The sequence below is a fragment of the Coturnix japonica genome, chromosome 6 (assembly GCF_001577835.2).
Source record: "Coturnix japonica isolate 7356 chromosome 6, Coturnix japonica 2.1, whole genome shotgun sequence".
NCBI lineage: Eukaryota > Metazoa > Chordata > Aves > Galliformes > Phasianidae > Coturnix > Coturnix japonica.
Genome location: NC_029521.1, coordinates 27835299 through 27861827, shown reverse-complemented (window position 1 = coordinate 27861827; position 26529 = coordinate 27835299). Strand labels below are relative to the sequence as shown.

General features: G+C 40.7%; 1 protein-coding gene across 7 annotated transcripts; it reads right to left on the bottom strand.

Moving 5' to 3' along the window:
- Nucleotides 1-1650: 1650 nt before the first annotated feature.
- Nucleotides 1651-26150, bottom strand: PLEKHA1 (pleckstrin homology domain containing A1). 7 transcript variants are annotated; one of them, XM_015867582.2, is made up of 13 exons: nucleotides 25988-26149; nucleotides 16634-16794; nucleotides 15983-16039; nucleotides 15082-15127; nucleotides 13284-13381; nucleotides 11947-12078; nucleotides 11289-11432; nucleotides 10414-10482; nucleotides 9986-10050; nucleotides 8986-9049; nucleotides 7649-7738; nucleotides 6539-6613; nucleotides 1651-4152 (listed from the first exon to the last, which is right to left on the bottom strand). In XM_015867582.2, the coding sequence occupies exons 2-13, from the start codon at nucleotides 16772-16774 to the stop codon at nucleotides 3823-3825; spliced, it is 1311 nt and encodes a 436-aa protein (XP_015723068.1). In that variant the 5' UTR covers nucleotides 16775-16794; nucleotides 25988-26149; the 3' UTR covers nucleotides 1651-3822. The 7 variants fall into 7 exon arrangements, with proteins under 7 accessions (XP_015723068.1, XP_015723071.1, XP_015723072.1 ...); XM_015867585.2 differs by having other exon boundaries at nucleotides 6509-6579; XM_015867586.2 differs by having other exon boundaries at nucleotides 6539-6579; nucleotides 25988-26147.
- Nucleotides 26151-26529: the final 379 nt, after the last annotated feature.

Sequence of the window (26529 nt, the reverse complement as noted above, 5' to 3'; positions counted from 1 at the left end):
GGACTCAGCGATCCTTGATAAGACTCTTCCAAATAGGGATCTTCTATGATACGTAGCATAGATATTATAGCAACATTTCTCCCAGCTGTTGCTTATGTATCCATTACTTATCGGCTGCTTTTGACCAGCTCCCAATTTGATATAAAGACAAGCTCTGAGATGAGCACTTATCAGCACAAATATGTAAGAAATTCAAGTGTGGAGTGACCGCATCAGCTCCGATCTGCCCCAGCAGTGCATTCCTCGAGCCGCCCCACCCAGACATCGTGCATGGCATCGCCTATGCCAGATAACTCACAGTGGCTCTTTGAAGCCTCAGCTGCTGCAGGACCGACAGGGTTACGGTGTGAGAGCTCTTCCATCTCCTGCTCTTCCAAAGGAGCACCTGGGTTCCAGAGCTGGGCTTTGCTGATGGCTGGGTTAGTAGCAGGAATGCGGTGCAGGGAGTGGGTTGGATTCTTAACAGGTGTGCTCACAGATATGCAGAATTACAGTGCTGATGGACGTTTCAAATGCAAAGGCCTTAATTAAAAAGTCAAAAGTATCACTTTGCAGAGCAGAATACCACTGCTGCTCCATTAATTACCTTTACCAACGAGTTCCAGTTGCTTTCTTATATTTTCCTCCCAGAGAGGCAGCACAGCAAAGCCAAAGCAAAAATCCAGGGCAGACATTTGGAACACGATTCAGCTCCAGAGCAGCCCTCATTACTTCAGTGGAACATCCCCAAAGTGATGCAGCCACTCACTGGCATCAGAGCTGCACTGACTGTGCTCCAAAGCACAGCTGGGAATGACAAGGCTACAAGCATCTGATAGCACTGAAACGCTGGCACAGGTTGCCCAAGGAGGCTGTGGATGCCCCATCCCTGCAGGCATTCAAGGCCAGGCTGGATGTGGCTCTGGGCAGCCTGGTCTGCTGGTTGGTGACCCTGTACATAGCAGGGGGTTGGAACTGGATGAGCATTGAGGTCCCTTTCAATCCATTCTTTGATTCTATGACATAAAGTGTAATTATACTCAGTACAACTCTGTACAGAGCAATTCCATTTTAAAGCTCGAGTATGACCTCTAGGTGGTGCTGGCATCCTTTCCTCGCAGGAGCTCAGACAAATGTGTTGACTGAACTATAGTCTGTACTACTACATTTGGCAGCCGCTTTACAAGCAGCTGAACTGCAGGTTTAGCAGTCAGTATTGCAGCAGGAAACCTAAGGAAAGGTATAGCTGCGAGGAATTATTCAATTTCCTCTCCAATAAAGGAGAGAGAGAATAGCAAACGCTTAACAAATGAACAGAGCACATGGCAAGATGTCTCACTCATTTCAGTGGCCACAGCTCAGGTCACAATGCTCTCTGAAGAAGAGCTAAGATAGAATAATTCTGCCAGATGTCCCAATTAACTGGATTTGGATAACTATGCACCACCTATATAAAATACCGTATGCAATTACATCTCTTTATCTGAAGCCTGCACGTTGTTGAGGCACCAATTCACTGCGCCACATTACAACAGGGAATGCTGAAGTGGGGTCACTGGTGTGATGAAAGCCTGGCTGCTGCTTCCAGGTGTCACGGATGTGATTTCTCCTGTGTAACACCGAAAACACCGCAAAAATATTCAAAGCACTGCAAGAAAACAGAGCCAGCTGTTACTTTTAAGTTACCCAAAGTGATTTATTGACAATTTAAACGTGACATATTTACAGCACTGTTTCTAAAATAATTTAACAATTTTCATAGATTTATAAAAGTACTGATAAATAGGAGACCCTGACAATTACCAACCACAAATATTTCCCTATTCTACTGAGCTACATCAGTAGTTCTTTCTGTTACTTCTCCCCCCTCCCCCCCATTCTTAAAAGTCCCATAATGGAGCTGCTTGACCTCCACCCGATGTGTAAAATTGCCAATACCAAAATAGAGTAAAATGAACATGCAGTGTGAAAGCTGTACCAGAGCAAGTGATTTCAGATGTTAGACTACGGTAAAAATACTTTAATGCAGAGTGCCTTCCACACCGAATGTACTCGTGAAAAAATAAGCCTTTGAAGAGCTATTGTTTTGTCTTTAAAGAAGTTAAAACCTACAATACTAGTTGAGACACTTACAGAAGCTTCCAAGTCCGTGCTAGTTTTCACATGTATCTAAAGAGTCAAAGAAAACCAGTAATATACAAACACCACTGCCTTAAGACTGTGGTTAGTTAGCTTATGGATAAAAACAATGAAGGTGCTGACATAAGGTTCTGAAATCAGACTGTATTTCACTCTTACGTGACACCAATTATTCCATCCTTGGATCAACAAATTATCACCGTAAAGCCATCCGTATCTCTCAGGTAGGAAGTCAGTTTGGAAGTCAAGAGAGAAGATGGACTGGTATGATATGTATCTTAGGTCAGAGTAGACAATAAAGTAACACAGAGCTGGACTATCTGAATCACAGTAAGCAGCAGCATGACATATTCGTGGGGTTCTGATTAAAACAAACAGTTGAGAAGTACACACTCAATCTAATCCAATGCTTGAAATGTAAAGGTTCTTCCCATGTGCACCACCGAAGCCCCAAAACACAGTGTACACAAATGACAAATACTCATTTTCTCTTTCCCAAGAACATATATTGCACAGCTAGTAGACTCCATACCAGAACCCTGGTATCCCTAGCATAAGATTTCTACTTTAAAACAGCCGTTTCAAACAACACTATTCAGAACAACTCTCAACCCAAGGTTCGAAGCCATGGCGAATGGTTTGTGTACATACCTAACGTGAAAGTGTTTCAACAACGTGAGAAAAAACACAGGCACTTAAGATTATTAGTGAACCAAAAGTTATAGGCCACAATTGCATGACTGTGAACAGTTCAGTACCAATAAGGACAAAACTAAACGAGGAGGTCTTCCACTGATCCAACACAGAAACAACTGCTCACAAAGCACTGATAAGAAAACCATCCCCAAAACAGTAATGGAACGATACATTTAGACATAAAAATAATTACTGCAAAGCCTCGTGTAACACAATATAAACCCTACTTAGTTCAAAAGGTCCAAAGTGTCCAAATTCACTAAGTCCAATTTCCCTCCTCCCCCGCTCCAAGACAACGTTACATGCAGTCCATTAAAATCCAAATGTGCAAAAAGTTACAACCCACCTTTAGGAGTGCATCAAAAATAGACTATTCAAAATATTATTCTAGTGGAAATTTTTTCAGCACCATAACTAGAATTCCAAGGGGAGCCCAGAATTCTTATTCTGATAACAATTCAGTTGACACTGTTGATCCTAAGGAACAAAGAAACACGTTGTGTATTTCCTGCTATCTGAAAAGCCATGGAGAGAAACAATTCTCATATATGCATAACATCTTACTGTAGTTCAGAATGAAGTAATCACATCTTTTGGCAATAAGGTTTTAACAACACAGTATTAACTGTAAATTTAGGTTGCCGGATTGGGAATGAAAAGTTGCTGGTACTTTTGCAGGTTATTAAGGTAGGCTTTTGGTTTTGTCTTATGTTTACTTCATTGTAAATTGTGCAGTTTGGCCCCTCCCTGGTGATTTACTGTCAGGCTTTGAGAAAATGCAGGAGGTCCATTTTTGACCCTCAGCTGAAAGGCAATATATAAACATATATATACACACATATGTGTACATAAACACACATACATATGTGTATATATATACACTTAGATAGATAAATCAGTGTTTGTTTTTATTTTTGTTCTCATTTCCTGTAATTTTCTTTGGTTAAAAGTCTGAGCAAGGAAATTAGAGGACCGAACAAATGGATCATTCTCCAAACACTTCCATCATTACACATCGCTAACTGGAAGGCTTGCATCATCCAGATCCACAAGGCCAGGATCCTGTTCCTGAGTGCCATTTTTGCTTTGGGGTTCCGAGAGGCCCTGTTCAGTCACTTTGGCAGCTGATTCTCTTGGAGCGACAGCCTGGATCTTGTAGCTCCCTGGCTTGGCCTTGGTAAAAGATTCGTGAAATCCTCGCTTCTCCAAGGCAGGGTATTTGGCGTGAGGGTTTGGGACCAGAGGGCTGTTGTGAGTGGCTGTGGAATGTGAGGTGGCTGGGGCTGGGAAGGCAGAACGGAGAGCATGGCTGGGTTCGGAAGAAGACTCGGTATGCTCCTGGAAAAGAAAGGCACGTGTCAAATCAAGTCACTGACATCACATTACAAAGATGCAGTTTCAGATTTCACACTCAGAAAAAAAAAAATCAAGACAGGAAATACACAAAGCAAAGCATCAGCCATAGCAGGAGGAGGCAAGTGCTTTCCCAAGGCAGTGTATTAAGTGTGAGCCTACAGCAGTATGTGACAGCAACATCCATTTCTTCATTGGAAGAAATTACATTTCTTAAATCAAGCTCAGCAGTTGCTTACACTTTATAATATAGTCCAGCAAACTGAAGCTTCTTGTTTTATTAAGACTACATAACCTTCTGAAGATATGCACCTTCAAAGCTATTGAAAATGACATCTTTCAGAAATAAATTTATTCCAACCTTTACATACAGCAGGCACTTGCATCCTAAGTCCTCAAGCAGCACACGTTTTACAGGTTGCCCAAGGAGGCTGTGGATGCCCCATCCCTGCAGGCATGCAAGGCCAGGCTGGATGTAGCTCTGAGCAACCTGGTCTGCTGATTGGTGACCCTGCATATAGCAGGGGGGTTGAAACTAGATGAGCATCATGGTCCTTTTCAAAGCAGGCCATTCTATGATACTTTTCCCTCTTCTTGCAAGGATCGATCTCCTCAGTTTATTTTGGGGACCAAAGAGAAATGCCAACTCTGCTTCGCTATCAAGACCACATAAAAGCTCTGAAGTTAACGGTCCCAGAAGAAAATCTTATTTCCTTCAGCTGTCAAGTTACTTTCTTGTGTTAATAACTGTTACCTGCCACCCTGTCGACCTTCACATACCACTTTAAGAGACTGACACTGTGGAAAATAATCTGACATTTACTTCCTGAAACAAGCAAGCAATACCTTCAACAGCTTTTATAGCTCTATCTATCCATATTGGTGATCTACAATGAACAGAAATCTTTAAGAAAATTATGCCTGTGTCCACGAGCACCATGGAATCCTGCAAGCCATCATCACAGCAACTTCTATGTACCCAGGGGCTAGGAATCCCTTTAGATCATGACAGGAGGGCAGCCTACCTGACCTACACCTCTATCTCCAGAAGAGAATGTCTCAGATTCTGCATCCTATCTGTCAGTTCTGCAAGGATACCTCAAAGACCCGGGGACAGCTAAAACAGCACAGGATGTAAAGTTAAATGTTATGATCAGAGCATCGTGCAATGATGCACTAATTATTTCACTAAATGCATTAGGAGCTGCTGCTGCTGCCACTTCTGCAATGTAATTTTCTGTGCATTTGCACAGAAAATTTTCTGTGTTAGTACAGGGACTAAAGAAATCAGCAAACCCACGTGTGTACACAAATCAAGGCACTTTTCAAGCACTTCATTAGCCAAAATATATATCCTAAACGAAATACTTGATTTTCTCAAAGTTTCTTTTAGAATGCTATCACAGTGATTTATACATGTAATCATAATGGATCCTGCTAAATAACATCATATTTCTTTTTTATATGAATTAATAGCACAGGATGAAGGAGTCATTCATCTTTGGACTTCAATTTTGTGCTCAAATTCAGTGGTGTTACATATTAATTACACTGCTGTATTTCACACCTGACTTGACAGTTCACTTCAAGACAAATGTTTGCTTTAGGAGTCTGTATGACTCAGTATGTTACTACTGCCCTTCTTTTTAACACTACTCACAGATGAACACGCAGGACAGCAATCAGGGAACCAAGGACAAGATCCCTCTACAGAAAGCTTTCTGATTATATCAGCCAAAGGATACTCGGATTTTACTACCCACACTGACTAACTCCACCTTTAAAAGACTTTGTTGCTATGTTACTCTCCAGCTGTACTGCTTTGAACAGCCATCGTACATTACAGCGCTTCTACGTTTGAACTAAATTTCATGCAGACACTTATAAGCCATGCAGATCAGGCTGCAGTTATTATCTTTCCAATTGCCAGAGTTAAGACGTGCATTTTTTGTGTGCACGCATCTGCATTAGTTTGTGGGGAGCTGAAGTTTAATTTTGCTTTTGCGCAGTTCCAAAAACAAGATGTAAAGTAAAATGGAAATATGAACTCTCATGCAAATCAGCTCTTGTGCTTTCATTTCCAAATCATATTACATCATTTACTGTGTTTTAATGCATATTCTGGTTTGAAGTACAAATAAATGCTTTTGTCACTTTTTGATTCCAATTATTTTAAAAGCAAGAAAATACAGTGCAAGCCTGTAAGTGAATGATGTAATTTACCAGTTAGTTTTCAGTAATGGTAACAGGTAGCATTATTTTTAGTTTCTTAATAGCGCAAATTAGTCTCTAGTTCTAAGCCCTCTGTTAAGAAGGCAAGTTTCCATGAGAGCCCACATACGTGCTGCATTCACCAGTTCTTGATGTATACCTCTGTATACAAGGATTCGACAGCCTTCTGGCCTGCCGCATCTGGAACACAGTGCAAAGCTAAGATTAGAGTAACCTATACTTGGGGAAAGAAGAGAGGGAAAAAGAAAAGTGATGCAGACAGTAACAGCGAGGTTGCTCAGTTAGCCCCACGAAGGAAACAAACCAGCATACACAAAGAAAAGTTATCTGCGTATTTTCATACCCCCCAAAAGTAACAAGATTTAACATAGCAATTTTTTATTTAAAGCCAGCTCTCAGCTGCAAAAATAACTGACAGCTTTGGCTCTGTTGACAGAAACATTGATGCAAAAATATGTAGTCAGGTGTCAGATTGAAGTTACTGGATTTCAGGTGATGGGGGTGATGACATATTCAGCTTATTACAAAACATCCCACAGCCAGAAAGTGAAAAAGCATACCTTGCAGCATCTGAACTGTAAAAGTATTCCATTTGTTCTATCTGGCCATACTTGAGGACACTGTGACGCAGTTTAAATGCAAGCATGGATGAAATGCTGTCATCCACGCAGCTTCACCAACATGAAGATCTGTCACAGTGCCTCAGTTCAGAAATGCTAGATGGTGTTCACACTACGTCTCCAACAGCAAGATCTAATTCATGCGAGCAGGCATTTCTTCAGAAAGTATTTCAAATGGGAATCTGTATCTGCATATACAGTGAACTACGAGCAACAGACAATGATAATCTAGTAGCGAGAGTTGCTACAAGCACGTTAAGATTTTGTCATTGGAATGCACTATCCAAATATCAAAAATGCCTCGCAGGAATTAGAAAGGTTTGATTTTACTCACAGCAGCATAGCAACAAAAGATCCAACTGAACTCAGACGAATCCTTCTATGTCAGCACTTGCACGACCCACGTGTTCGAGACAGTACAAGGCACATAAAGCAACATATAGATAAGACTAAGCTACGTGCTCATTAAGAACACAAAATAATTTATGCCAGTCCGTAGGAAATTTCATGCAAAGATGCCACGTTACTACAGGACAGAATGGAAGACAGACAAAAGTAAAAATCTAGAACCTCGTGTGCAGAAGTGAACACCAACTAATTGCATTTCTTTAAGTTTCAGAGTAACATACGGAAGCTGCTGATCTTCCAGGTCCCCGCTGTGCTACAATGGCCCCAGAAATTGCTTTTATCCAACTGTGCATGTCTTCTGGACTGTCCGCCTGGATCAAATAACATGGGTTATGTTTAACAAGCAGCTCTTTTTCCAGCGTGCTGACCATCCTCATTAAAATCAGAGCCTTATCCTACTTGAAGGGTCTCTTATTTAAAGCCATATGGACTTGTATTTCTTAAAGCTGATATTCCATAAAAATTTTTCCTTTAATTTACCTTTATATACATATGCTTCTATAAAGTAATAAGCAGCAAGTGTATAAATAAATACACACACACACTATTTTACTTATCCTAGATTCATTTTTTTTTTTGCTAAGTTCAAACAAACAAATTAAACCACCCACGTTAATTCTTACAGGAGATCTGCTGACCTCCCTCATGGGACTCTGCACAATGACAGCTTCTGCATTTTTCAGTCACTTCTATGAGGTAATTACTGAAGAGCTACAGCAAAATAAGAAGCAGTCTATATTCAGGGTCTGCTATACATTTATGTAGAACAAGAGTCTTACACAGATGAAACAGATTAACATATGTATGTATCTGAGACAAAAGAAAAAGCTAAAGCTCCCTCTGTTAGGTTGCATATATATTGACTAAAACTAGCATATACATCATTAAGAAGCATATGAAACATGTCTATTAGATTCTGTTGAGCTGTGAGACTGCTCACAACTCATTTGGCTCCAAAACCTGTATAAAAGCCATTCTAATCCTATAAGAGAAAGCTAGAAATGAATTCCTCCTTCAGAAATAGGAGAAATAGCACTATAAGCATCACACTCCCACACAGCAAAACAATGCAAGTCTTTGAGATTTACGCTAAATCAACTTACACTAAATCAAATTTTAAAAAAAATAAGGAAGAGATGCAGTAAATAATGTGCATACAGATAGATACTGCCAAAAGCACTTTCAGATACAAAACCTAGATGTTCCTGTGCTATTTTCACGTGGCAACTAATTTTAATCTGAGAACTTGATTACTATAAATGAAAATTCAGTACCCTCAAAGTTAAAGGTTTAGTATATTGAGTAGATGCCACAGAATTTGAAGACACAAATACCAACCACATCACATTAGGATTTATTGTTCATTGCTTTCAGACACTAACAACAATTGCTGAGATTTAGAGTATCTCTTTCACCCATCTTCTGAAATATAATGAAAATTGTATTCCCTCTGAAAATCACAGTGCAGTTAAACACAACTTCATAAGACAAATGGCACTGCTTCCTTGCTTTGGCTACATCAACCCCTTGGTTTTACCCAAAGTTTAAAAGAAATTACCTGTACATAAAAGGTTCGAGAAGTAGTTACAATTTCAAAGAGATTGTCTCTCATCATTATATCACTGTAAATGAAAGAAGACAGTTCAACAGGAAGTTCAGCTTTTCCAATTCACTTCAGCACTCTAGAATGTGCAAAGAGCCAAAGCATGTGCTCTTTAGAGACCTCTGCACTCTTCACCACCCTATATATATTTTTTCCTTTAAAAAAAGTTGAAAAAGAAGAGCACCAACTCATTAAGCTTAGCCTTAAGACTCCTTAGTTCATTAGCAACATGCGTGTTTGCTTGATATTTTTACTCTGAATGTCCTAGATTGCATTATATTAAGTTTAGATAAATATTGTTTTAGTCAGATTTCTACAAGACTTCACATTTCTATTGTTATTTTGACTTGGCAAAACATTATTCCTAAATAGCAGCCTGCTTAGAAGAAGAAAACCCACAATATCTATCTCCACAGCTACAAAGCCAATTCATTCCTTACTCTATTGCCACCCAGTAGAAAGCAAACAGGAGACAGTGAGTTTTCATCTAAACTTTGGTTATTCGGCTCAAGTGCATGAGGGAGGCAAAGGCCTAAAGACTGTAAAAACAGAGAAGGGACGCCTAGAACTGTTGCCCTATATCAGACAGAACCTATGCTTTTCTAACTCATAACTCAGGGATATGATTATTGTAGGGTTTTTAGAGTTAGGGTACTGGTTAGGCTGCGGTTGGACTTGATCTTCAAGGTCTTTTCCAACCTAACTGTACGATATCCCTTTATTCTGCCCTCATCTAATGTATTCGTATTCTATAATAATAGCCAAATACTGTAGTTTTGTACAGCATAGTGCAGCACTCCCAACATCAGTTCTATGCAGGAACTACCTGTTGCAAATGAAAAGCATCATACATGCATAATAAACTGAAGCTATTTAAGTTCCTCCATGTTTCCAACAACAAGCAGTCTAACCACAACAATGCAGTGTACTATGTCCCAGCACCAGCTCTTCTCACCTTTGTTTGCATTCCTGAACTTTATGGACCTCTTTAAGTGGTATAACTCTTAGAGGTTCCTTCTCCTGAAAAAAAGGTAAAAATACAATTTTTAATAAATAAACAGCACCGCTTGTGAATAGCAGAATTCTTTGTCTTGGTTGCCACGAGGAAAGATCCCACCATTTGTATGATAAACATCTCATAATCTTAACTTCAGATCAAGAACTGCAAGATTACAGTCATGTCCCTCCATGTAACGACCTGCTGTTTCAAGAATGAACTATATGTGAGAACCAAGATAAGATATTAAAACAAAATTGAGGTGATAACTGAATATACCCTATTGCTGTTTTTCAGTGCCATACTGACAGGACCCTAAAAAGAAGACTGAAGTCTGAGCTAACAGTCTTGGAAGTATCATTGATAAGCAACAATCAGAATCTTACCAGTTCAGACTTAAAATATCCTATTGTGTTTTCATCCAACTGAAAGTATCTTCTTTTCCAGTTCTTCATCTGCCAAAGGAAAATAACTTTATATATTATAATATACACAATTATACATGTGTGTGTGTGTATTCTGCAAGACTGCCTTTTGGCATGAGAGAGCACTGGAAAGATTTTATAATAGACAATACTATCTTCTAGAAATTCTTTTGGGTGCAAAAACCTCCACTTAAAATTGTAGCAGACATGCAAGAAATGTTAGAAAATGTTAATTAAGTTAAATGCTTCCTGTTAATTCTTAGTAAAAAACTGAAATGCTACAAGAAAGTTCATAACTCAAGATAAAAAGAGTCTGAGGACTCACAGTATGTATATCTTGCTTAATCTGAATCGTTTACATGCTTTTAGTCAATTTAGCAAGGCATCACGTGAATAGTCCCACTTGTATTAATCAGTCTAACAAGTGGTACAATTCTTCCTCTGAACTACACTAAAATTAGTGTCTTCTCTAAACACCTGAATGATTTAAAAAGCAGATTTCTAATTCAGATGCTTCTAGAAAACAAAATAAGGAACTCAATGTAACTGCAGTAGAGCAGAATTTTTAGTGGAATGCACTAACCATAATGTGGAAATCTACACGCGAACAACTTTTCCTCTCCAAAACATCAACAACATCAAAGACCATGAATACAATACAAATTATATTCCAGAGTAGGATACTGTTTATCTTTAATCATCTTTAGTACTGGCAGTAATGCTATAGTTGCTGGTAACTACTATTTTTTCTTGATATCTGCCTACTTGGTAAGTAGAACTACCATATTAGGATCTTTGTTCTTGACTAAGGAAACATGCTGATCTCAAACACTTACCACTGCTCCTTGTTTTACACAGTAGCCAGCTTTGATAATAGCATTATCTGGGGGATGTTTAGCAGTAAAATAAGGAAGGTGACTTTGCGATCGTTTCAGGTAGCTCCTATCACCTCCTTCACTGCACTCGTTGACTTCTTCTTTCTAGAAAAGAAAAAGAGGAAAGTTCAGCATGCCCTCATTCTTTTTTCTAATGATCAACCTACACTACTGCACCACAATCAGGGTTTGGGCAAAGACAGGATTTAAACTTATTTGTTGTTGTTGTCCTAGTAAGTCCTTATGTCTCCACGTGGATTTCCACCCCTCCCCACCCCAAATGTTACTGAACATCAAGGTGACGTTTTTGTGCAAGATTAACTCTTACCTGTCACTCAACAGGAAATGGTTATTTCAGAACCTAATATTTTCTAGGCAAAACCAAGGTTATTTCTCAAGGAACCCTTTACCTCATATTTTCACTGAACTTCACTGTCTTTACATGCTCATGACATAGTCATCCTTACTACCTCTAATAGCATTGCATAATCAGCCAACATCAACTTTCAATCCACTTTTCCTGCCTGTTAAGATGACAGAACCTTGGCACTATTAGCCCCAACAACTCACTTCAGACACATCCATAAAAATAATATCCCACTTCTTCTAGAGATATTACCTGGGTAGGTGTAATGATAGGAACACCACCGACAATTTCTGTCCTGTAAGACACTTGCTTCTTTCCACCTGGGCTTTCAGCTTGACGGTTTGCATTATCCATTTGACACAGAGGATCAGACTGCTTTGGTACCTCAAATTGAAACACAATAACTAACTAAGTTTTATAAAACACATGTGAAGACAGAAAAAAAAAACCACCACAGTCCTAAGAAATACTATCAGTTTGCCATCAGCAGGATTTAAGAAATGCTTTCTCACTGTACAAGGCTAGAAATATTTTAAGCGGAGATATGCTCACTGGCTATGCTTCAGTCCTATACAAGAACAACAGCCACTTTACAGTTTGCTGTGATTCTACTCTGTACACCCAGGACTGCACATTTTACAAACAAAAGAATTATAGAATGGCTCAGGTTGGAGAGGACTTTAATCATCTAGTTCCAATCCACAGAGAAATACAAGCAGTCCTGAGAGAAGAAGTGTCAGCCTGGGACAGCTTCCCCTGCTCCTCTTCATGAAAAACAGAAAACCACAAAGCCTTCTGACTCCGGTTTTATTTATTATTAGTAGTGAAGTTTTCCTAAGTCCAAAGAAATGCTTACATTAAAACAGTTCAAACGACTCATAGAAACACCACATCCCTAGATAACCCCCAAAAATTAGAAAGCTACTAACAACAACATGTGCTCTGCTCAAAACCCTTTCTTTGTAAGAGTATGTTCTTAAAACAGTTCATATCATCACTTCCCCAAATATGGACAGAAACAAAACCATAACTTCTGTCTCTTAAAAGACTGAGGTAATCCACAGATGTTTTCCATGATGTGATAACCAGCTGCCCTGCTACAAACCAGGAGAGTAATCTGCCAGTTTTAAGAACATAGTTAATAGCTTAATACTTCTTTCAAAAGATATTACTAAAAATCAGGCAAGAGCCTTTGTAACATGGCACCACATGTCCATTCATTATTTTAATAATACTTTGTGACTTATAAAACTTGTGACATCAGGTAAATGCACATTTCTTTGCCTGCAAGCATCATCCAGATATTCCAATATGAAGGCACATAGTAAATTAAAACCATTATTAGAGACTATTGTGTGTTTTATTAAAGTTAACTCACATTTTTGTCCAGTTTCCAAAGCAAAAGGAAGACAAGAAAACTGAACTCAAGCTTAGGAAGGAGTTCTGTTTGGTTCCTTCAAGTCCTGGAAATTAGCCAGCACTTGTTTATAGAGATAAAGTGGCCACTCCAGTGTAAAAGCCAGAGACATGCAACACGTTGCCAAAGCTGACATTTGAAAACAGCACAACATAGCAATGAAACCACTTACTGTGATTTTGGTAGCTTTGTTCAGAACATTTACCCATTCTACCAGGTCTTGCTGATCATTGGCTTGTAGAAAATATTTTCTCATCCCTGCATTCATAACTGTTAAAAAGCAATAACAAAATTAACAGTAGTGCAACTTAAGAGCAAACTTCACACCACAGTTAAGAGCTATTTCAAACAGATAAACCAGTTCAAGTGATTAAGCTTTGTGCTGCATTTCTTAGGAAATTGCCATGAGTTTTATATATATATATATATATATATATATATATATATATATATATATATATATATATATATATATATATACACACACACACACACACACCTACTGACCGGCTTCCTTTATTCAAAGGAAACTGTATCAATGTTTTATACTCAGGAATTTCTGTCCTCTGACCACCATCTGCCATCCTTTGCAATAAATTCATTAATGCCATATAATCACAGACTTTTAATTACTTCAATATTGATAATTAAATGCATGACGGCCTGGACCAAACACCTTTAGAAGAGTCAGAACACAAAACTTTTATTTATTTTAGGAATTTAACAAAGAAACCAGAACTGTAATAATTCTGTAGTTCTGCCCAGCAACACCTAGCAGACTTCTATCCAGAAAGGACAAACATCCTTCTTTCTGAGTAAAAGGGACCTCACAAACTAAGAATTTATACTGAAAGAGCCTTAAGATAACCTCCAACTAAAGCCTTCCCAGAAAGGCAAGGTATTTGCTGCTTTACCTCTAACACCACAGTTCAAGTCATCGCTAACATAAGGATAAACATCTCTGCATGTCAATATGGAGAGGAATCTGTAGATGGCACTGAACTGACACACGAGGTACAGAATCCCTGCAGCTCTACATGAAGGGCGATTACCAAGTGTTTCATTAGCTCCAACACAGCACCAGTGCAAAGCAGGCAACTCCCTCCAGGGAGGAAATGATACACTACATGGTTCACACCACATGTTAACCTTGTGTGGATCCACACAAAGTGCAGCAAAGCTGCCTCCACTGGGCCTGTGTAACACTACCCATGGCAAAGGTGCTACCTAACTGCCAAACACCCTGCAGGCATTTTCAGCACCTTCAGCTGAGATAAAGCTCTCCTGAGAATGCAGCCATAAAGAAAGGTTACTTGTGAACAGCAGCCAATGACCATCTTTATGTACCATTTTGTGAGTGCCAATAGCTTGCTATGAAATACTGGAATCATGTTGGGCTCTGGACAAGTGACTTACTAGTAAGAAAAATTAAAAACAAAATCTAAGGGATTTTATGAGCTGCCAAAGCTTTATCCAAGTTTAAACAAGCTTAAGCATCAAGAAACCTAGAAGGTACCTGAAGCAAATTATTTCCTTCACTGAAGCACCATAGGCTGAAACTTAATCCAAGAGCATTGGCAAGCATTATGATGTTTTAATATCAATTAAATGAACTCTTTTATGAGCAACATAGATTAAAATGGTTAAATGACTTGTCTCCGTAGCTGACAGGCATGCTGTATCTCTGAAAACAGCCATCATTTCTAATTAGCTTATTACTGTCTCAAAAACTTCAAATATCTGAAGAAACAACTCTTACCTACTCCTCATTAAGCTGAAATACGAAAAAGCCAGAAAAACACATCACGAAGAAACCAGCATCACACCCGTATTAAAGAGGAAATGGTGAGCACAAGCTATTGCTAAAAAAAACACCACCAGCTGTATCTAGTAATAGAATTGCAGAACACATCTTTGTTTCAAGTTTCTGAAGAACTTACTTGGCATGCATGCTGCATACAAGTACTTACCAAAACAGAACTCTGCCTTTGGCCTTAGCTTAGTTGCATCGCTAACCTAGTAGGAAAATTAACATTTTAAATATCACCGAGTACACAAAAAATACATCAAACATCACCACACTCTCTTGCAAATGGCTGAATGTGAAGATGAGCAACATAGTATATGGTATAGATATCGTTCTAGCTATGATATACAGACAAAAAGAAAAACATTATGTAATATTCACTTTAAGGCCTACATCCTGTGGCAAAAAAGACAGCTTAAACCATATGCTCCTATTGCTTAAATTGTAGGATTCCTTGCCCTTCTAAAGAAAGGAAAAATCTCACAGGCAAAACACTGAAGTTGCCAAATCCAACACTTATATTTGCATTTTGAACTTCTCTATCTCAACATAACTAAAACTTTAAGAGCATTTCCTACTGCCCAGGGCTTCAGTCAATAACTGCAAAGTTCCAGTTAAAGTAGCAGGAAGGAAAAAAATAGGAAATAGATGAATACAGAAACGCCTGCAGAGATGTGCCCATGGTATCGATGTGGTGTGTTACACCTCTTACAAGAATAGAAAATAACAGGTGATAAGATGAAACACAAGAACAAAAGGAAAAAGTTACATGCAAAGATTGATTTTTTTCCACTTATTTGTTAATGCAATATCTACTGGAAGTTTAAGCATAGAGACTGTTTAGTTTTCCTGTGCAAGTAAATGACTGTAAAGAATTAAGTGTTTTCTAGAAATGTCACTGTTCTGTCTATTCAAGATGATTATTATTGCTAACTATCACACCCATTGACTTAACTTCCGCTTCATACCCTTCCATGCACTACCTAAGAGGTATTTCAAACCTTGAGGTGTTGTGTCACTTGTAGTTACCAACCATTTCTACCAACACTCACATATCATCTTACCTTTGAAATATAGGTAAGTTTAATGACTCCAACAGGTGGAGATCCAGAGGGAAGATTCTGAAACAAATCAATGTTGCAAAGTGAAACTAAATTATTCTCGCTTCATGTTCAGTGTTTACGGATAAAAAGCAAATAATTCAATGCCACAAACAAAGAAAATCCAACGTGTTTTTACACACAATACACAATGTACACTTCCAACAGGATCTAAACCACTTGTTTATTACACATGCATCTGGTAATAAACTAAAAACAGAAAGACCGCTAGGAACAATATGAGCAGTAATTGTTTCAGAGGTGCATGTATTTTACTAGAGGAAAAAAGGATTCTTGCAGGTCTGCAACCAGGAAATCCAGAAAGAATACTTTTTCCTTAACAGATGTTGGCATCTTGTGTATTTTGATCGGGGCAGGCGGAAGGGACAAGAAGTGACATTCAGCTTTTATGCCAGATACTTCAAAGGCTGCCTCATGTATTTACTAAAAGAGATGGAAAAACTGTAGTTTTATTCTTTTTTTTTTCCCTTTCTTCCAGTTTCCATGTGCACAGAAATAATAATAAAGCTCTTTTTCAGCTTTTAACATATTTACAAAAGGAAACAAATCCAAACGATCAGTTTGACCTAATAACCATTTCCAAGAGCATCTCACCTGGGGGTTATCCATGTACCAGACCAGACTGTCTTCTCTCGTGTCCAGAATGAAGTACCGCCGCAGAAACTTCCCGCTATTCTCATTTTCTTCAATGTCAAGGAAACCACAAATGCGATTCTGACGATCCACATAAGGCATTTCTGACCCAGAACATCACACTGCAAAACAAGAAGTGGAGAAGTAAAGCAAAGCTCCTCATAACTGACTTTAAAGACCATTCTGTGCCCAGTCCACACTTTTCAAGCAGTTTTAGCAAGTACCCCAAAGAAGTTTCTACAGAAGAATAAGCGAAGTGTGGCTGTTTCCTCCCACTACCATTGAATTCTCAGACAGCTCATCCTTACTTCCTTGGAGCACACACTCAGTGTATCTAGGCAGTAAGTAGAAGTGTTTGTTTTTACCAACAAGAGTAATCATCAACTGGACAAAACTGAGATCATGTTAGGTTTATGCTTCTGTCTTCGACGCTGCCCTTCACAACCAAGGATCTTTGACACATAAAAGGTTTAAGCACTTCAGATTTTTTCCTAAGAACTTCCAGCTTTCACTGTGTAATTTGAAAGTTTAATAGTTATTAAAATTGCACTCCTTGCTTAGTTACTTGATTTAAATAGATATATACGTGCATAACGAGGCAGACACTTGATAACTATCTGTATGTAGATACTCATACACCACAGTACAAGACACTACATTTTGAACGGCTCATGTTTAGCAATCAGATGTAGACACATGCATGTACTTATTTCTGGGTATCAGATACATAAATGCACAGACATGAGTTTGTATTTACAACTGTCCTTTTATACCACTAGTTGGAATTTGAATACCATTCAAATCTTACACCAGTCACTGAGAATAACTTCTTTCTGCTGTCACGATCCTGACACCATATGAGAAGTCGTTCATTTAACCAGTTTTAAGGCAATTTATTCCATCCATGAGGCAACCAACCTTCTTTGCACCAGCACCACATTAACCTCCTGGTGCCAATTCAAGTCTGAAATGCTGCCATCAGGGACCAGAGCTTCCCAATTCCACTCAGCAGTGGTTGCAAATAGAGCTGAATAGGCTGCAGGATCAGCGTGAGAGGCTACTTGAAAATAATCCAGTCATTTTTATAATTTTTAACATTGCTTCATTCTAAAAACATGTACATTTTCACATACAATGAAGTCTGCACGCTTGCTGGAGATGCAAGATATTCTCTATACAGTAGCAAGGACATTACTTGGGTATGAGCCTGCAATGAGTACCGGATCGATTGGCCCTTTTCCCCTTTAAAAGGAGTGCCCACGTATAAGGTATGCAATGTTGGTTTTAAACTTCAGAGACACAGGTTTGATCTCTAATAAAGTAACAAGATGTCCTAAGGTGATTAAATTCTCTCTTGCAATGCAAGTACCACAGAACTCAGACCAGCTCTGTAACACAGCTCTGCTTGTAACCAAGTGTGAAAGCAGACACTTGGGCACTGTCAAGGCTCTGTCCTAACAGTAACCCCACCGGCTCTTGGGATCTCTTTACACTGGAGAACACCTCCTCACCATGAACCCTATACAAACAGCAGCAGCTACAGGCAAGCTTTAGAGTGGCTGTTCTCCAAATTACATCTCTAAACTGGCACAACTTGGCAACACAGAGTTTTAATTTAAGTACATTTAAAACTCACCATTTACCACTGCTCTCACAAATTGTGCCAGGCGGTCCCTCATATCAAGTGCTGAAGCCCAGAGAAGCTGATAAAAAGTATGTGTCAGTGGCTGGCTTCCTACTGGAGCAGGCTGAAGCTGCACTTTATAGGATTACTGAAACCTATCAGCTAAAAAACCTTAAGCTTTGTTATAAAATTGAAAGCCAGCATAAAATCGTGCAGTCATCCTCCAGCTGCAGAACTTCACTTCCATCCTACCATATCTTGGCAAGAATCCACTGCCAATTAATACCAATTCCATTCAGCTTTCATTAACAAACCATAATTTGATAACACACGTAACAATCAATTTAGACCTTTCTTCCAGTTATAAAGCAGCTCAACACATGACAAAGTCGCACTGCAGCACCCTGCCTGGTAGCTCCAGACAGCCAGCAAAGCAACTAAGGCAGAACACTGTGTTACTATTATCACTAATATCAGTGCTGGAAGACCAACCTAACAATTCTTTAGCACCTCAGCTTAAAACTGCTCTGCATAATACAGTGCTATGTAACAGACACCATTTACTGTTAGTGAAATCATTTCAGTAAAGCAGCTCTTTCAGCCTCACTATGAGGGCTGTGCTATAACCCAAACAGGACGTCTTGCTTATTTCTGTAGCCTCACATCCCTTTTTTGAGCAGCAGAGTACTAAATTAAGAAGGTACGTACCTCAGCCCAGCTTCTCTCGGATTTCCCCTCTCACCACTCTTTTCCTCTGTGTACCAACATTCCTCAATATTTATATCACAGCTGAAGGCTGTCCGGCCTCCTGGGCACCTCAAACTAAAAGTCACTGAGCACCTCGTCCCAGCCTGCAGCTGTGTTGGCCGGTTATATAACCAGAACCCCAAGAGGGACACCAGCATCATGCCCCACCAGCTGGCAGCAGCCTTCTCATACTCTCCTACACTATCTGCTATTTTTAGTTTCACACCAGCACCTGCTGAGTTCACCTCCTTTACAGTTGGATGGCTTCCTCCACCTTATCAAATCCAAAGCCTTTCTAAGATGAAGAAAGCAGCATGCAAGGTAATACTTCAATTATTTCAACTCTCCTTTGACAGTCAGTGCTTAATTTACACAAAATAGGCATGAACAGAAGGGGAAGGAGTTCCAGCAGTTCCAAATACACCTCGATCACTGGCAGCTCTTCCCTTTTCCCTCAGCAATTACTCCCAGCTTCCTGCTGTAAATCAGCAGCTCACCAGTTGGTCATCATTTTTTACTGACCACTTACTCCATTTACTGACTCCCATGGGAAAAGGATGAGTTCAGATCGTCCTTATACCCTGCACACCACAGCAATGAAAGCTTTTCTTTTTACATGCACACAGGACAATAAAAAGGGAAGAGAGAGAAAACCCTGAGCCAACCCGCTCTGAAGAGCCTCTGAGAAACATATAATCTTCCAGTACAGTTGCTCAAGCTTTTGATTTTCCATCCCTTGAAGTGTTTTTTAGCAGGGAGGCAGAACACTGTGTTGATAACTTAAGCCCAGTGACAACTCCTCTCCCATCTCTCACAGACCCCTTATAGTATTCTTAAAAGTACCCAAAGCACGACAGGAAAATAAAACTAAAACCTTGGCAATTGGAGAGACAGATGACTTGGGCACTATTTTGATGATCATTTAGGATTGACTGTTGTGAAATGACATGCTAAGCTTCCCTGTTTCCCAAAGATCCGTCACTGTTTCTGTTCCATTTCTGTCCCAGATGGCGAAGCAAACTGAGTGCTTCTGTTCAACCGATGACATGATTGATTTGCTACAAGCTTAACAAGCCATTAGCAGTGTTCTGCAGATGAGAACTGCAAGTCTCCAGGAAACGTTGATCCCTACGTTTGGATTCTTGCTCTGAAGTGGTCAAAAATAAGGGAAAAAAAAGCAGCTGCACAACCAAGCCCCAATATAGAAGCAGCATTACCTGCAGTGATGAATCACCTCTGAAAAATAGCCGTCTTATCCTGCACTTAAGCCGTACTCAGTCATCAGCATCTTTCAAACACATCTGATCTATTGTTTTCCAAGCCTTGTTAAACCACAAGGAACCAACCATTCCCTTCTTTCCTTACCTCAGGAAGACAAATGCCTGTAGCGGTACTCCACATTATCTACAACTTAAGTGCTACAGCATTAACGTGCTTTAATACCCACATACAACAAATGTTTATTACAGTTTACATTTTATAGTGGAAATACACTGAAGTACAGAGTTTGATGCATCTCTTTCAGTACAGACTGAATCCAGTAGTGTCTGTAGCACCCCCAAGACCATTGGTATTATAACAAGCCATGTGTGTGCTGCATGGCAGTACTGTCAGCTGTCTCTAGGTAATATACTTTAAAGTAAGTTCAGAGTCCCAAGGAAAACGTGCTGATGTTTCTTTAGTCAGTCAGCTATTATCTATAATACTGACAACTAAATATTAATCCATTGTGCAAGACTAGGAGAGTGGTTAGGCCCTGGAACAGGCTGCCCAGGGAGGTTGTGGATGCCCCGTCCTTGGAGGTGTTCAAGGCCAGGTTGGACGGGGCCCTGGGCAACCTGATCTAGTAAAGGTGTATGTTTGGTAGCCCTGCCAGGCAGGGGGGTTGGAACTACATGATCCTTGAGGTCCCTTCCAACCCAGGTCATTCTGTGATTCTGTAGGTCAGAATTCCCAGCACTCTGAAGGCTGGAGGTCTCTCCCAGAACCAACCATACTTATCACATCCTATTAGTGCCACATGAGGATTCACAGTGGTGAGGAACAATCTCAGAGCTCTACAGTAAGAACAAATTCAATGAGAGATCTTCAAGGCTTAGTCAGCCTCATGTAAGTGAGCCAGTCCTCCTTTAGACAACACATGCCAGATCTCCAACCATCAAACAGCAAGATTTTCAGGCCACTGCCTTTCATATATATATTTTTTTTTCCACTACCAAATTAAAGAAAATCCTATTCTCAGTAAGAAAGAAGCAAGCTGCAAGCCTACAGAACTCCCTTGCACCAGGCACAGCCCACAGCTGGTTGCTGACTTTCCTCCTCACCCACTGTACGTGCCATGTCATAAATACCAGCTTATGGTGCGGCTGCCGGCCCTGCGTTGGCACTGGTGTTTCTCACAGCATGAATTACAAAGTGTGCAAAGAATAACCACACTCCACCTACAGAGTAATCCTAATAGCACCAGGAAGCCATTGGGCTCCTGGCATTTTGCAGGATTGCCCCATGACCTACGCACAGCAAGACGGAAATACTCCACAAGAATCATAAATCCTGTGTATGTGCAATAACATGCCTGGAAATCCTCAACTTACCACAGACAGACAACAGGCTGGTTTTCAACTTACTGCACCACAGCCTTCCCCCAAGGAGGGAATAGAGGGACCTCTCACAAAGCAGGGCTGCTCCTCCACTCTTCCCCTGCACCCCCCCAGGAAAGAAGAAAAGAAAATATGAGAGCAACAACAACTAGAAAGGCAGTATAAATGAAGAAGCTTAGAGCGAACTTCATTTAAGGAGTGAGGAAATAAAAGAAGAAAATGAAGAAAAATACAACAGAAGCCTGAAGTTGAGACTATGCAGGAACATTACTGAAGCAGCAACATCCTTTAAGCATTGCTACCTAACTCTGCAGCACAAAGTCTTCAACCTAAAGAACTTCATTTGCCAGATGAGTTATTAGTACAGCCTAAGTTCCCATCTGTTATCATAAACTCTCCTTAAGAGTTAACCAATAATTGAACAACGTGCTTTGAAGTGCAGGGCCAGGACTGCTCTCTTTACACCAAACCTGGCGTGTAACTGTTCTAGCACTTAACAGAAGAACGCTTAATTAAATCTCTAGTCTGAACAAGTTCAAACATTTTATTGGACAAGGGATGTAAATGTGATGGGGACCAAAGCACTCACACACATCCAAATAACTGCATATTAAACCGATGAATTTATCACATCTCTGGCAGTGCAGAGACTGCTCCTGGGGGCGTAGGCTCTAAGCAATAAGAACTCATGTTTGCACAGCTTGATAATTGCTGTCTAGTCTGTGCTTTCAGTTTACAGCGAGGACAATTCTAACTTTAACTTCCAGCAGAAGGATTTTCAACCAAAACACTTTCAGCTCAGTGATGCGGTGGAAAAGCTGACCCTGTTCTCATCTTCTTTCACCTGAAGAGCCAATAAAATCAAAAGGAATTTAGGACATTCTACCGTGCCAGTAATAACTAAGAAACAAAACTGATAGCTAAACCACTCGGACGTAAAGCTTACCTAGAACTAATGGCATTTTCCAAATAAAGGAACAGTTGAGAGTGGAACACAGACAGCTTTGCTATTGTCCCTTGGATCACACCAGTAAGATCTGGCTCATTCAGGTTTTTAAGCATTGCTTTTATACTTTCGCTTTTAACACGCAAAACAGCGCATGGCTCCTCCAGCTTTTAACAACCTGCTTTCTACCTTAACTGACCCAAATGGTTTCCTGCAAGAACCTGACTGTCAGCAGGGAGCTCACCTACCCTCTAACTTCCAATGTAAGGAAGCCATAAGCACCACAAAGCCTGACTGCTGGACCTTGTAACACCCGGTGATGCACTGAGCTCTGCAGCTCCAGCTGAACGTGGAGGGACAGAGCAGCAGTTCGTCCCAGGCCACACATTGAGCTCTTGGCAACGCATGAAGCTCAACCTGTTTCCCAAGTCTCAGCACGGCAGACTCACCATTGAACCACCTTTCTTCTACATAAAATACCTGAAACTATTCAGATTTTCAAGGCGAAGGCATATGTTCAAACCTGAAAACTGTTTAAACTGTTAAATGCCACAAACAAACGTCTACCAGACCTGCAACTCCCTACTCGCGCAGATAACATCTGCTCAAAGTAAGTGGCTCATACAGTTCTGCCCCAGAAAGCTTAATAAGTTCCTTCTCCAAGATTAAAGAAACACCTACACATTCTAGATGCTTCTGCAAGTCCCTGGAGGGAGAAAACGCTGCTCAGTGCCGAGACAATGAACCAAGCTTCCTTCCTTGGCAGCAACAAAACCCTGCTGCTTTACCTAGCGCTAACAGGAAGGTGTTATTTATAAAATTGAGCCATACACAATCACGTAGCTAAGTGTTTCAAAATTAGCCTGCTGCATATCAGACAACGGCCTCTGACTTACAGATGTACAAAGTCCTCATTGCAGAGAGCAGAGCTCTTCTTTTGCTAAGTACTTCGGCCTTATCTCTAATTTCAGTCGTTTTGTACATTAACATATATAGCTTTAAAACCCAACCTTAAACTGTACTTGCTTTTCCAACCTCCTCAGCGTGCTTCTTTTTCTCTTTAAGAGAATATACATTGTTTTTACATCAGGTAAACTCAATGGGATTTTGATGTTTCTGATGCAGCTCTATAAGGCACCGTGAGCTGTATGTCCTGCCATGTCTCACTGCCTTTAGATTTAATCAAACCACAGAACAGTTTGATCTCTTGCTCTTTGCCAGTGCTTCAGGCTTGCTGCATTCTGAAGGCACTACATTGACTGTGATAGGTGTCAGCTCAAACAACCAGGGCTGGTTGGAAATGAAGACACTGATGAAATTCTAAATCTACTCAAATAGATTAACACTTTTGCAGGCCTGGCACTCTGGACTGTGTCCAATCCTGTATTGCAGGCACAGATCAGGTCACATTTTAGCAACGTCCTCAAGCTTTTTTCTAATCTGCTCTAGTCAATAAAAATGGACTTCTGCACTTCCTCTCTTCTCCATTAACACTCTGATAAAGTCAGCCTTTATTATTCCTGCTGATAGAACTTCCTTGTCTTCTGAAACAAGCCACAGTGACCTGGAGAAATCGAGGCCTTTGCTGACATTCAGGTTTCTTCCCTGCATATAATGCATCTCTGCACCCCACAGGGCACATCTTCTATCATTCAGTCTCTGCTCCTAAGAAAGCAAAAGATCTCATCTGTACATTTTACTACCTCAGAACTGACTTCTACAGTAACAACAGCAGCGCTGAGTAACTGCAGACACCAGATTCACAACAAGTTTTACTTTTTCTTATGCAAAACTGTCTATGACAGCCCAGTACTCAGTGACATCATGCCAAGTATTAACTGTTAGAATGCACAAAACCCAGCATAACCTCTTGAATTAATACTTTCTGCAGCATTGGGGCTTATTTACCCCTGAATTACGAGGCTCTTCTTTGAATACTGACAAGGCTGACAATGCCTGTAAGTGAGATCCCAGCCCACCCCATAACGCTGAAGGATGTGACAAACAGGAAAGCAGAACTTCCACACTTCTCTGCTTTAGGAGCCTGACGGTGTCGTGCACATTGTTACTTGTGTGAATCTATCAACACGTCGAAATAATAACCAGAAATAGGAGGCAGAACTGCAGGAACCTAAAAGGCCAATGTGCTGTTCCAAACCCACTGCTAACACCTTCTAGAACGCAGTGACTTCCTCTCAATGTATCCAACCATAATACGGTGCTGTTAGCCAGTATCACATACAGCACTGAATGAAGGGGAAGAGAACAGGACATGCACTTTGCAGATACAACAGCCCTTTCTTGGTGAAGTTAATGTGTCAGAAGGCAACAAAAAGCTTATGGCATCCAGCACTCTGGTTTCCACACGCATCCTTGTATATGCACACAGATGGCTGGTAACCTCTGTAGAAACACAATGCCTTTGCAAGGTGAAGCATGAAGCAATCTAGGTCTTAACTACCTGGAGAAAAAGCATTAGTCTCATTCTCAGCTTTACTCAGACAAATGAGAGCATTTTCTACCTAACGAGCAGCCTAATAAGTTCTATAACTGAACTCATCCCCACTTGACTACAACATATTCTGTCAGAATCCCAATGAACCATGAGAGTTAAGACAGAAGACTTGTTAAAACCAGGCCTCAAAATAACAGCCTGCTCCCAAAGACAAAACGCTGCTCATTTGAAGTCACCTGGCAAATACTTTATGCAGCAATACAACGTCTTTTTGAGCAGGTTATACGTTCATTACTCCCAAAGCAACTGCAGGTTTAAAGTCTTAATAACATGGAGTAGTACCTGTGCTACAGAGCGCAGATGTGACAGAGCTTAATGCTCGTTTATAGGCAAGTTAGCCATTCAAAGACTCCCTGCTTTGTGGAACAAGCAGCCCAGGTGGCTGAGCAGCACTCTGCTATACCTGCAGCTCCATTCAACAGCCCGTATGCAGCCATAGCAGCTCAGGCTGAGGGCTGGGGGCTGCCACAACCACCACAGCTCCACAGCCCACACCCAGCACTGCAGGCTGTGCATTGATAACACCTGAGAAGGCAGAAGAGGTAAAAAACACTACTAATAAGAAATAAAAGGTGGGTAATGAGATGATCCTCTTACCACTGGGGATGTGACCGAGCCCTAAACGCTCACCGAGCTCGATCGCACCATCGCCTTTTCTACGAGGTGAAGCAGCGCTCGGAGATCCCCCCAACAGCAAAGCCAAGATTTCCAGAGGAAGTTCAAAACAAAACGACATTTGAAATAATAATAATAATAACGATAAAAGAGGGAGAAGCCCGAAGCGCCCGCAATGCACGGCAGGAAGAACGGCCGCCGCACCCTGGGGCCGGGTCGGGCCTCAGGCGGCCCCAGCTCATCCCTCCGCCCGGCCCCGAGCACTTACTGGAGCCCTGTGAGGAGCCGGGCCGCTCTGGGGTCCTGTTCGCCTCTTCCAGCCGCTCTCCCGGCCCGTCCCGACGGCTGGAGCTCGCCCTTCCTTTCCTTTCCCTTCTTCCCTTTCCCTTCCCCTCCCTCCGCTTCCCGCCCCGCTCAGGAAACTCAGCCGCCCGCCGCCGAGTGACACGGCCTTAGTCCCCGCCCCGCCGTGCGCATGCGCCGCAGCTCAACCGCCATCATGCCGTCTGGGATATGTAGTGCGCGGGAACAGCACGGCGGGAGTTGTAGTTCTCTCGAGTGTGGCTGCTCTCCACAGGACTCCAGGCTGCGGCCTAGCCCTTGGAAGAGCCCTTAACAATATAAAATGCTATTTCTATCACCAAAACCTGAGCGGTTAAGAGCCATTTCATAACACACGAGTTCCCAATATAATAATTTTACTATACTGTCGTTCATATATTCAATTATTTCGTAACAAACATAACACACGAGCTCCCAATATAATAATTTTACTACACTGTCACTCATATATTCAATTATTTCGTAACA